The sequence below is a fragment of the Dipodomys ordii genome, unplaced genomic scaffold, assembly GCF_000151885.1.
Source record: "Dipodomys ordii isolate 6190 unplaced genomic scaffold, Dord_2.0 Scaffold123, whole genome shotgun sequence".
NCBI lineage: Eukaryota > Metazoa > Chordata > Mammalia > Rodentia > Heteromyidae > Dipodomys > Dipodomys ordii.
The window spans coordinates 340,999-354,179 of record NW_012267339.1 but is presented as its reverse complement, the minus strand read 5'-3'; the positions used below and the strand labels follow the sequence as shown (position 1 = coordinate 354,179).

At 42.6% G+C, this 13,181-nt stretch overlaps 1 protein-coding gene across 1 annotated transcript; it reads left to right on the top strand.

Annotated features, from left to right (window-relative positions):
• Nucleotides 1–173: 173 nt before the first annotated feature.
• On the top strand, nt 174–11,734 carry LOC105995923 (chromosome unknown open reading frame, human C4orf36). The gene is made up of 3 exons (XM_013029836.1): nt 174–481; nt 10,713–10,867; nt 11,258–11,734. The coding sequence occupies exons 1-3, from the start codon at nt 417–419 to the stop codon at nt 11,389–11,391; spliced, it is 354 nt and encodes a 117-aa protein (XP_012885290.1). The 5' UTR covers nt 174–416; the 3' UTR covers nt 11,392–11,734.
• Nucleotides 11,735–13,181: the final 1,447 nt, after the last annotated feature.

Here is a 13,181-nt window from a genome sequence, read left to right as displayed (position 1 = left end):
CCCGGGCCCCCGGACGCCGCCGCCCCGCCGAGACTCGCTCTGGCCAGGCCGCGTCGGCGCGGGTTTGGCAGGTTCGGGCACAGTGCACACGCCCGGAGCGAACGCCCCTGCTGTCAACCGAAACCTTGTCTCACGATGACACAATCTTGTCTGGCGTTTTCTCCCTAGATGGTGACAAGACTGTTCAAAATGAGTTCATGGAAATTCAGCGCGCCCAGGTTTTCATTCAGAGGCTCAAGGTCAAGGAGCCTTTATTAAGAGCAGACCGACATTCCTAAATGCTTTCTCTGGACCTTTTACTCTTTGGCTACGAAACAGTGCAGCGAAAGCCATTAATTGGGTCTATTGCCATCTTCTCAGGCGAGTCACCTACAGCAGACACCCATGTAAAGAAATTTGGACTGTGATCATTCACCATGGCTTATGGTTTACCACGAAAGAACACAGTAAAAACCATTCTGCGTGGCAGCTGTTACAAAGTGTAAGTATGTTATAATTCCTGGAGCAAATCTGGAGTGAGGAATGTGTTAGTGAAAAGAGTTCTGGATACCCTTATATTTTATTTATTTTTGTCAGTCGTGGGGCTTGAACTCAGGCCTGGGCACTGTCCCTGAGCTCTTCAGCTCAAGGTGAGCGCTCTACCACTTGAGACACAGTGCCACTTCCCGTTTTCTGGTGGTTAATGGGAGATAAGAGTCTCATGGACTTTCCTGCCCTGGCTGGCTTTAAATCATAGTCCTCAGATCTTAGCCTCCTGAGTAGCTAGGATTATAGGCATGAGCCACTGGTGCCCGGCAAGAAGAATCTTAACAGATGACATCATTAGCTGGCAAAGACAAGTCTGCCTGCTTTGGCAGGCTGACAACCGGTAGACAACATAGACTTGAAATCACAAAAACCTAGGCTCTGAGCCTGGTCCTGCCCTGGCTTCCTCTACATCTTTTCTCTGGACTATCTATGAGAGTCTTCCACGCCTATAAAATGGTGTGATAACACCAATCCGTGTGGTGCAGATTGCCCATGAAATAATGCAGGTCAAGTGCTTGTATGCTGCGTGGAGTGTAGAGAATATATAATGACTATGTGTCATGGCTACCACACAGTTTCATTCCATGGCCTTATTGTAGTACTTTTTTTGTTGTTTTGTTTTTGGCTGCTGGTTCTGGGTACTCAGGGCATTGTGTGCTTACTTAACTATTTCACTTAAGTTTGACAGTACCACTTGAGCCACACCTCTACTTTTGCCTTAAAACAACAACAACAACAAAGGATCAATTGGAGATGAATCTCATGGACTTCTTGCTCTGTCTGGCTTCAAACTGTGATCCTTAGATCTTGCCTCTTGAGTAGCTAAGGTTACAGGTGTGAGCCACCACAGACTATTCCGCCTTCTATCTCTTCCTTCCTCCTCCTTCCTCTTCCTCCCTTTTCTTTCTTCCTCCATCTTTCCTTCTCTTCCTTCCTTCTCCTTCTTTCTTCTTCTTCCTTATATGATAGAGCTTGAAGCTAGGATTTGGGCACTGAGCTTTTTCACTCAAGGCTAGTACTCTACCTCTCTGAGCCATACCACCACTTTCAGTTTTCTGGTAATTAATTGGAGCTAAGAATCTCATAGCCTTTCCTACCTGGACTGGCTTTGAACTGTGATCTTCAGACCTCAGCCTCCTGAGTTGCCAGGATTACAGGTGTGAGCACAGTGGCCAGCTCCTAGCTATTCTTTAAAAACTGCTATATATAAAATTAAAGGAAAGCTGTGTGCCAGTGGCTACTGCCTGTAATACTAGCTTCTCAGAAGACTGAGATCTGAGGATTATTGTTTGATACCAGCCTGGGCAGGAAAGTCCATGATACTCTTATCTCAAAAAACTAACAAAAAGTGGGCAGTGGAGTTGTGACTCAAGTGGTAGAATGAAGAAGTTCAAGGGACAGTGCCCAGGCCCTGAATTCAAGCCCCAGGACTGGCACAAAGAAAATAAAAATAAAAAATTAAGTGCTTACCTAGAAAGTATAAAGCCCCCAAACATAAAACAACCCCCTCCTTGTATAGATTGATTTCTGTAATTTAGACTTTACTATGCATAACCGCCTCTTATTACCAGAGACAAGTTCTTTTTTAAAAAATTTTTATTATGAAAATACCGTACAGAGGAGTTACAATTACATGGGCAAGATAATGAGTACATTTCTTTTTTTTGGGGGGGGGGTCTGGTCATGGGGCCTGAACTCTGGGCCTGGGCACTGTCCCTCAGCCCTTCAGCTCAAGGCTAGTGCTCTACCACTTGAGCCACAGTGCCACTTCCGGCTTTTTTCTTTTTGCTTATGTGGTGCTGAGGAATCGAACCCAGGGCCTCGAGCATGCAAGGCAAGCGCTCTACCACTGAGCCACCTTCCCAGCCTCATGAGTACATTTCTTATCAAGCATTGTTGCTTCCTCCTTTGTTTCCCCTTCTTATCCCTTCCCATATCCCCCCCTGCCCCCAGACAAGTTCTTTGCTTTTCAATTTCCTAATCTGTAAAATGAGGTTGGTAAATAGTATGTATTCTCTTCATGGAGTTGTTGTAGTAATTAAATTAGTTCAGATGCATAAACTGCTTAAAACAGTGCCTAACATATAGTAGGGACTATAAAAGCATTAGTTCCTTTACTGTTCACTTTCCTAAAGCAACATATAAGGGTAGACCAAGCCAGGCACCAGTGGCTCACACTGTAATCCTAGCTACTCAGGAGGCTGAGATCTGAGGATTGTGGTTCAAAGCCAGCCCAGGCAGGAAAGTCTGTGAGACTCTTTTTTTTGTTTTTTTGGGTCCAGTCATGGGGCCTGAACTCTGGGCCTGGGTGCTGTCCCTCATCTCTTCAGCTCAAGGCTAGCACTCTACCACTTGAGCCACAGTGCACTTCCCGCTTTTTTCTTTTTGCTTATGTGGGGCTGAGGAATCGAACCCAGGGCCTCAAGCATGCAAGGCAAGTGCTCTACCACTGGACCACCTTCCCAGCCCCTCCGTGAGACTCTTATCTCCAATAAAACACCAGAAAACCAACATTGGAGGGAAGCTAGGAGGAGGACACAGAATCAGAGGGAAACGGGAAAACAAGGGGGCCCATCAGCTGCACTGGACATTGAGGAAAACGAACTAGGCCACCCAAGGGTGGTGATGGGAGGGAGCAAATGAGAGGGAAAGAGGGAACAGCTAACACTAAGCAAAGGAAAAAAAATAGTTGTATTGTCAAAGTTCATAAAATTCACAAACTTTATTTTATTTTATTTTATTTTTTTGGGTCCAGTCGTGGGGCCTGAACTCTGGGCCTGGGCGCTGTCCCTCAGCTCTTCAGCTCAAGGCTAGCACTCCACCACTTGAGCCACAGTGCCACTTCCGGCTTTTTTCTTTTTGCTTATGTGGTGCTGAGGAATCGAACCCAGGGCCTCAGGCAGGCAAGGCAAGCACTCTACCACTGAGCCACCTTCCCAGCCCTGAATTCACAAACTTTATAGACCACAATAATGACAATTTGCCTCATGAAGGTTAGAATGTGTTTGTGGGGGCTGGGAAGGTGGTTCAGTGGTAGAGTGCTTGCCTTGCATGCAGGAAGCCCTGAGTTTGATTCCTCAGCATCACGTAAGCAGAAAAAGCTGGAAGTGTCACTCTGGCTCGAGCGCTAACCTTGAGCTGAAGAGCTGAGGGACAGCGCCCAGGTCCAGAGTTCAGGCCACATGACCGGCAAAACCACACACACACACACACAAAGAATGTGTTTGTGACTTTATCTAAGTATCACTATCTCACAATATGGTGAAATTTGAGAAATTTAATCAATCACAATAAAAATATTAATAAAAAACACCAGAAAACTGGAAGTGGCGCTGTGGCTCACAGGGTAGATTGCTAGCCTCAAGATGAAGAGCTGAGGGACAGCTCACAGGCCTAGAGTTCAAGCCCCACGACTGACAAAAGAAAAAAGGGTAGACCATATTCCCTTTTTCATGTTTGCACAACTGTTTATTATGTAGCTCAGGCTGGCCTTGAACTTGTGGTCCTTCTGCTTCAGCTTCCTGAGTATTGAGATTGACCATGTTTAATGAACATTGTTTTTTTTCTTTTTCTTTTTTTGTCAGTGATGGGGCTTGAACTCTGGGTCTGGGCAATGTTCATTAGCTCTTCAGCTCAAGGCTAACACTCTACCACTTGAGCCACAAGCGTCACTTCCGGTTTTCTGGTGGTTCATTAGAGATAAGAATCTCTTGGCCTTTCCTGCCCAGGCTGGCTTTGAACTATTATCCTCAGATCTCAGCCTCCTCAGTAGCTAGGACTACAGGTGTGAGCCACCAGAGCCCAGCTGAACATTTTTTTTTTTTTAAATTAGGAAACCAGCTCTGGTTTATTAGACTTGCCAACAAGTTAAAAGTCACAGCTATGTGCTCACCAAATTCCTCTGATAGCAGGAGGCCAGTTCCACAACTGTTGTCCTTCCTGTGATAGAAAGGAAGGGGACTCACAACTACCATGAAATCTATGTCCACCCCGCTGGGGCCATACGAGGGAATCCATGAGATTTTTACTGTTTTGAGGTTGAGTGATGTGGCAGGTTTTTTGTTCATTTTGTTTGTTTGTTTGCTTAATACTGGGGTTTGAACTTAGGAACTCACACTTGCTAAGCAGGTATTCTACCATTTGAGTCACTCTGTTGTTTTTGAGATAAGGCCTTGTTTTATGCCCTGCTGGCTTGGACTTGGATCACTTCCCTTTGTCACTGGGATATCAAACGTGAACCACTGTGCCCAGCCATTGGTTAACACAGAATCTGGTGAACTTTTATGCCTAGGCTGGTCTTGAACTGTCATCTTCTGATCTCCACCTCCCAAGCAGATGGGATTATAGCCTTGAGCCACTATACCCTGCTCTGATGTGCCAGTTTCAAAAAGATGACTACAAATGTGTTGACACTCCTCCTATTGAGAAGTGGAGTCTATGTCCCCTTCCCTTGACTGTAGGCAGTCTTGTAATGGCTGAGTGTGGTAGAAATGATGCTGTGTGCCTTTCAAGCCAGCTTTTAAAAGGTCATTCAGGTCTACCTTTTCCATTGGAGCACCAACTCCTGGAGCCCTATGCTAAGCTTTCCAAGCAAGAAGTCTGACAATCCCAAAGCTGCCATGTTGTAAGGAAGCCCAAGGCACATGGAGAAGCCATGTCAAGGCTCCAGTCAACATCCCAGCGAGACCCAGACTTTCAATCTTCCCAGCCCCATTCTAGTCCCTTCTACTGAGTCACTCCATGATGTTTGGGTCTTTCTAGCTGCAGAACAAGGCATCACAGAACACTGATAAACTATCCACATGTGCCCTGACCAAAATAAAATGCTGGCCCACAGAATCCTTGAGCATAATAAAATGGTTTCTATTTCACACTACCAGCTGAACTTTTTTTTTTTTTTTTTGGGTCCGGTCGTGAGGCCTGAACTCTGGGCCTGGGTGCTGTCTCTCAGCTCTTCAGCTCAAGGCTAGCGCTCTACCACTTGAGCCACAGCATCACTTCTGGCTTTTTTCTTTTTGCTTACATGGTGCTGAGGAATTGAACCCAGGGCCTCATGCATGCAAGGCAAGCGCTCTACCACTGAGCCACCTTCCCAGCCCCGAGCTGAACATTTTTATATGTGTGTAATTTGTTCAAATACATCTATAATGTTTATAAACTATGTCACTCCTTAAAATTAGATGATAAATTGTCAAGGAAGTCAGAGCAAACAAAGGGCAATACTATCCCTTTTTGTTCTCTTAACAAAGCATGTTTTCTACTTTCCATATGTAAATGAGATTGTTTTGTTTTGTTGTTTTGATAGGTTGTGGGGCCTGAACTCTGGGCCTGGGCACTATCCCTGAGCTTTTCAGCTCAAGGCTAGTGCTCTACCACTTGAGCCACAGCGCCACTTTCGGCTTTTTCTGCTTACATGGTACTGAGGAATCGAACCCAGGGCCTCATGCATGCAAGGCAAGCACTCCACCACTGAGCCACCTTCCCAGCCCCCATGAGATTGAACTCATATAGACTAAAATGAAAATAAAGACTAACATGCATGTTTTTACTCCAGCTAATCAAACAGTTCATTTAAGGTTCAGAGTAATTTTTTAAAAATAAAAAGCAAAGTAACAAAAAGCCTTTTGTTTCCATCCCTTGGAGTTCATTTAAAAAAACATCATTTTATATGATCATATGCACCTAGCGATTGAGACTTTGTGATCCTCTCCTAAGAATATCCTCCATTGATACCACTGTGTGAATGTTTAGAGTCTTACATAATTTATCATGCCTAAGTATAATTTTTGGTCTTATCATCCAGTGTGTTTACTTGTAGTGCTATAGACACAATCTAGTTACTACAAATTAGGGAAACCATACAACCTATTTTTCTTTGGGTCTGGCTTGCTTCACTTTATTTATTTTTTCCAACTCTTCTCATTTCCTTACAAATGGTGCAATATCATTCTTTCTACAGAAGCATAGAATTCTATTGTGTGTGTGTGTGTGTGTGTGTGTGTGTGTGTGTGTGTGTATCTATATATCACATTTTCTTGGTCCATTCATCCACTGAAGAGCACCTGGATTGATTCCATATCTTGGCTAGGGTAAACAAAGCTGCAATGAACATGGTTGTGTTGGTAGCTTTAGTGTGGCCCTGTTTGTGGTCTGTTGGATAAATACCCAGGAGTGGGATTGCTAGGTCATAGGGGAGCTCTATGTTTAGTCTTTTGAGGAATCTTCAGACTGCTTTCTAGAGTGTGAATAAGTTTACATTGCCCTAACAATGTAGTATTCTTGGGCTAGGAAGGTGGCTCAGTGGTAGAGTGCTTACCTTGCATGCATGATGCCTTAGGTTCAATTCCTCAGAACTACATAAGCAGAAAAAGTCAGAAGTGGCGCTGTGGCTCAAGTGGTAAAGTGCTAGCCTTGAGCTGAAGAGCTGAGGGACAGCACCCAGGCCCAGAGTTCAGGCACCACTACCAACAGAAAAAACAAAACAAAACAAAACAATGTAGTATTCTTTTTTGGTCTCATCCTCACTAGCATCTGTGATTGTTAGTTTTCTTTTTATTATTATTATTAATAAGGTTTTTTATTGTGAAAATACCATACAGAGGGGTTATAATTACATGAGCAAGGTAATGAGTACATTGCTTATCAAGTATTGTTGCCTCCTCCTTTGTTTGCCCTTATGATCCCTGCCCTCCCATCTACCTGCCCCCCTGCCACCCCTGTTAGTTTTCTTTTTTTTTTTTATTGTAAAGATACTATACAGAGGGTTACAGTTACATGAGTGAGGTAATGAGTACACTTCCTCTTGAACATTGTTACCCCCTCCATTGTTTTCCCCCTACCATCCCTTCCCTCCCTACCTTCCCCGAGGTTCTTTTTTTTTTTTATTGTGATTAAGTGATTACATAATTTCCCGAATTTCACAGTATTGTGGAATAATGATGCTCATTTAAAGACACAAGTTTTCTTGATAGTTGCCATTCTAATTGAGGTGAGGTAAAATCTCAGTGGTGTTTGTTTTTTTTAAGTTGATCTCTATTTTTTTTTAGCAATTTTTTTATTGTGATTAAGTGATTACATACATTTCACAAATTTGGGCTGGGAAGGTGGCTCAGTGATAGAGCGCTTGCCTTGCATACATGAGGCCCTGGGTTCGATTCCTCAGCACCACATAAGCAGAAAAAAAAAGCCAGAAGTGGCGCTGTGGCTCAAGTGGTGGAGAGCTAGCCTTGAGCTGAAGAGCTGAGGGACAGCGCCCAGGCCTAGAGTTCAGGCCCAAGACCAGACCCCCCCCCAAAAAAAAATTAAAATAAATAAATAAATTTTACAAATTTCACAGTATTGTGGGATAGTGATACTTAAAGTCACAAACACATTCTAACCTTCATGGGGCAAATTGTCTTTATTGTGGTTTATAAAGTTTTGACAATACAGTTATTTCTTCTACATCGGGTGATATGTACATTTCTTTCCTTTTGCTTGGTGTCAGCTGTTTCCTCTTTCCTGCTTATTCCCTCCCTTCTGTTACTTCTAATGAGTTGCTTAGTGCATCTGATGGGTCCCGCTGTTGTATGTTTTCCCATTTCCCTCTGTTTCTTTGTCGTCCTCCTAGTTTCCCTCTGATGTACACACACACACACACACACACACACACAAATATATATATATATATCTATATGTATCTATCTATATATATATCTCCCACATATGCAGTTAGCAGCATGGGATTTTTTTTTTCCAGCATGGGATTATTTAGTAATGATTTGACCAGATGAGTGGAAGTCCTTCATTTCTCGAGTCTTGTTTACTTTGTCGTATCTCCTTACCTTTTGGATTTAACATCCATTTATCAGGGAGACCATGTGCTGTTTGTCTCTTTGCTCTTGGCTTACCTTGCTCACCATGATTTCTTCTAGTTCCATCCATTTCCCTGAGAATGGATTCAGGGTAATTTTGAGAGTGAATGTGTGTGTGTGTGTGTGTGTGTGTTTGTGTGCATGTGTGTTTGATTGCACACACACACGTACCATTGGATCTGATTTGAATTCGGCCTCACGCTCTCACTCAGCTTGCTTACTCACAGTTGGTGCTCTACCACTTGAGCCATACCTCCAGTTCTGCCATTTTGCTGGTTAACTGGAGATTAAAAAAGAAAACAAAAACAATAACAACAAACTCATGGATTTGTCTGCCCTGGCTGGCTTTCTTATCTCAGCCTCCTGAGTAGCTGGGATTACAATAGCTTGGCTCAGAGTGACTGTTTTAATTGTGGTTTCATTCTCCATACTCAAAGCCTTACTCAAGGGCCATGTACCCACACAATACTGTGACAGTATCAGTCTTTAAAGCTGTCCTCTTTACCTTCTTTAAAGCTGTCCTTTTTACCTTCTTCCTCTTCCTCTTCCTCTTCCTCTTCCTCTTCCTCTTCCTCTTCCTCTTCTTCTTCTTCTTCTTCTTCTTCTTCTTCTTCTTCTTCTTCTTCTTCTTCTTCTTCTTCTTGTTATTGTCAGTCCTGGGACTTGAACTCGGGGCCTGAGCATTGTCCTTGAGCTTCTTTTGCTCAAGGCTAGCACTCTATCATTTGAGCCACAGCACTCCTTCTGGCTTTTTCTCTTTATGTGGTACTGAGGAATAGAACCCAGGGCTTCATGCATGCTAGGCAAGCATTCTACCACTAAACCACATTCCCAGCCCATTATTATTTTTCCATGCATCTTTGAATGACACATTATAATTTTTCTACTATGATTAATAACTTAAGTGACATCTCTGACACTTCTCTGGACACTTATTTATCAAATACCCTCAGTTTTTTGTTTGTTTTTTGTTGGTCGTGGGGCTTGAACTCTGGGTCTGGTTACTGTCCCTCAGCTTTTAAGCTCAAGATGAGCACTCTACCACTTGAGCCACAGTGCCACTTCCAGTTTTCTCGTGGTTAATTGGAGATAAGAGTTTCACAGACTTTCTTGCCCTGGCTGGCTTTGAAGTGTGATCCTCAGATCTCATCCTCCTGAGTAGCTACGGTTACAGTCATGAACCGGGGACCCAGCTTACCTTCAGTTTTAATGTAGGTGACAGCTATAGCCTAGAGATTTGTTTTACTGAAAACTTCCTAATGTACTTCTTTTAGTATCTGTAATAGGTAATATTTATTTATTTTTAAATTTTATTGTAAAGATGATGTACAGATGGGTTACAGTTATATATATAAGGTAATGAGTACATTGCTTTTTGAACAGTTACCCCCTCTCTCATTTTCTCGCACTTCCCCCCGTCCTGATCCTCCCTGCTTTCCCCAAGTTGTAAAGTTCATTTCCAACATATTATCTTGTGAGTATCACTGTTGTATTGGTTCACCGTTTGTCCCACCATTTCTGGGATTCCCCTTCCCATCCCCAAATCAAAAAACTTATATACAAGGCAAAGGGTATAGAAATAAAAAAACAATCACAGCAGGGAATAAACCACAGGAAAAAAGGAAAGAAAAAAAAGGGTATAGAAATAAAAAAACAATCACAGCAGGGAATAAACCACAGGAAAAAAGGAAAGAAAAAAGAAATAACTGGAAAAAAGGAAAGAAAAAAGAAATAACTGCAAATGGTAAACTAAAAATACCCATTTGTTTCCATTTCTTAGAGTTCATTTTGATAGGCATCATTTTATATGCTCATATGCACATAGCTATTGAGCTATGTGATCTTCTGCTAAGAATATCTTGGACATATTCTAGTTATTACAAATGAGGGAAATGATGCAGCCAATGTTTCTTTGGGTCTGGCTTGCTTTGCTTAATATAATTTTTTCCAAGTCTTTCCATTTCCTTACAAATGGGACAATGTCATTCTTTCTGATGAAAGCATAGAATTCCATTATGTATATACACCACATTTTCTTGATCCATTCATCTGCTGAGGGGTAAAGCTATCCTCTCACATGAAAAGATTGGATTGACTCCCAGGAAGATGTATTTTGAACAAGAGTGCCTGGCATTGTAATTTTTCATTATGTGCCTGCATTAGTTAATGGAAAGCTTCTCTTAGAGTTACAACTCTGGAAAATTCTGAATACTCCCTTATAATGCAAAATGTCTAGCAGTAACTAGACCTGCGAATGAGCAAGTCATTGTATTTCACACAGGATGTGCTAAATAAACATTAATTGAATGAATTTATGAAATTTTGCCCCAGACAGGAACCCTGGGATCTTGCACTGCTTACACAAGCCTGGTATACTAACTTAGCCCAAGTCCAATTGCCTTTCTTGGAAGAAATTACATATGGTTGTTCTGTGCAACTCACACAAAATAAAAACGCAAAGGACTTTATGCTCCCTTCAGCAGAAAGTAAGTTCCTTATGATCTGCTTTAACAAATTGTAAAGTGTGTATGTTAATTGCTTTTTTTTATTTTTGTCGGTCATGGTGCTTGAACTCTGGGCCTGGGCACTATCCCTCAGCTCATCAGCTCAAGCGTAATGCTTTACCACTTGAGCCACAGCACCACTTCCAATTGCTTATTGTTAAAGAAATATTTAGATATTCCATCCATCCCCATACTTTCTATCTTTTATTTTTTATACCTTCCGGATTTGTAGCCTGGTATCTTGTTCCTTGAATTTTATTGTATTATATTTTGACTACATTATGCCTAATGAAATTTTGTTGTATGATATTTTGACTCAAATATGCCGTGTGAAAATGCCAGTTGAATGGCTTTATGTGTTTTGTTTTTTAGCTATCAAACTTGAAAGGGAATATGAAATGAAGCGCCTAACTAAGCTTAAATGTCAAGAAAAAGCCAATGAGGAAATTGGATTCTCCCTAAGGGAAGGGAAAGCTGGTTTGAGAAGACCTCTTCAGCCCAAGTGACAATCACTTGGTCATCAAATCTGTGCTGTTTCTTGCATCTAAAGAAAATGAAGGTGGCTGACTCCTTTGTTGTGTAAAGTTCAGTGCTCACACAAGAATGACCACTGTTGGGTGAGCCAGCACCTCTAGATGTGGGCTAGTGGACAACTCTGACATTTGTATCACATATGACAGCAATATAATAGATGGAAAGGCATCTGGAATTGTCATTTATTTTCTTATTTTTGATTTTTATGATACTGTACTAAAAGGAGACTTTGTCAGAGCATTATTTTGCATCTTTGAGATCCTATGGAGATCCAAAAAGAGGAGAGAAATTCTCTTTAAAAGGCTAAACTGCTGGGTGCTGGTGGCTCATGTCTGTAATCCTATTTACTCAGGAAACTGAGATCTGGGGATCACCAGTGGGGAAGAAAACTCCATGAGACTTTTATCTCCAATAAACCACTCAGAAAAAGCCAGAAGTGGCTCAAGTGGTAGAGTGTTAACTTTGAGCACAAAAAGGCTCAAGCACCCAGGCTGAGTTCAAGCCCCACAGCCACTACCACTACCACCACCAACAGAAAAATGGAGAAATTGTGGAGAATTTTGTTTAGTTAAGATGAATGGTAGGGGCTGGAAATGCAACTTAATGGTCGAGTACATAGAATGTATGAAGCCCTGGATTTGATTCCTCAGTACCACACAAACAGAAAAGGTTGGTAGTGGCGCTGTGGCTCAAGTGGTAGAGTGCTAGCCTTGAGTAGAAAAAGTTCAGGGACAGTGCCCAGGCCCTGAGTTCAAGCTCCAGGACTGGCAAAAAAAAAAAAGAATGGTAGGCTGGGTGCTGGTGGCTCACGCCTGTAATCTGGCTACTCAGGCTGAGATCTGAGGATCACAGTTCAAAGCCAGCCCAGGCAGAAATGTCTGTGAGATTCTTTTTTTGTTGTCAGCTGTGGGGCTTGAACTATGCTCTGGCCCTGAACTTTGTGCTCAAAGCTAGTGCTTGACCGCTTGAGCCATAGTGCTCTGGTTTTTGAGTGGTTAATTAGAGATAAGAGTCTCATGGGGACTTTTCTGCCTGAGCTGGCTTTGAACTGAGATCCTCTGGTCTTAACCTCCTTAGTAGCTAGGATTACAGGCATGAGCTACTAGAACACTGACATGAGATTCTTTTTTGTTGTTGTTGTTAGTTGTGGGGCCTGAACTCTGGGCCTGGGCACTGTTCCTCATCTCTTCAGCTCAAGGCTAGCGCTCTACCACTTAGGCCATAGCGCCACTTCTGGCTTTTTTTGCTTATGTGGTACTGAGGAATCAAACCCATGGCATCATGTATGCAAGGCAAGCACTCTACCACTGAGCCACCTTCCCAGCTCCATGAGACACTTATCTCCAATAAACTACTCAGAAAAAAGCTCAAGTGGTAGAGTGCTAGCCTTCAGCAGAAAGAGGTTCAGTGATTGCTTAGGCGCTGAATTTAAACCCAGAACTGGCAAAATAAAAGGCAGATTCCATTTGGTAACATTGCAGTTTCCAATTTCCAGTGTTATATATCATTTCTTATTCTCACGTGCTATTTGTATGTGTGTGTGTGTGTGTGTGTGTGTGTGTGTGTGCACGCACATGTGCCTGTGTGCCAGTGCTGGGGCTTGAACTCATTGAACTCAAGGCCTGCGCACTATCTCTTACCTTTTTTGCTTGCATTCTGCCACTTGAGCCCACAGTTCCATTTTTGTCTTTTTGCTAGTTAACTGGAGAGAAGGATCCCATAGACTTTCCTGTCCAGGCTGGCTCTGAATCATGATTCTCAG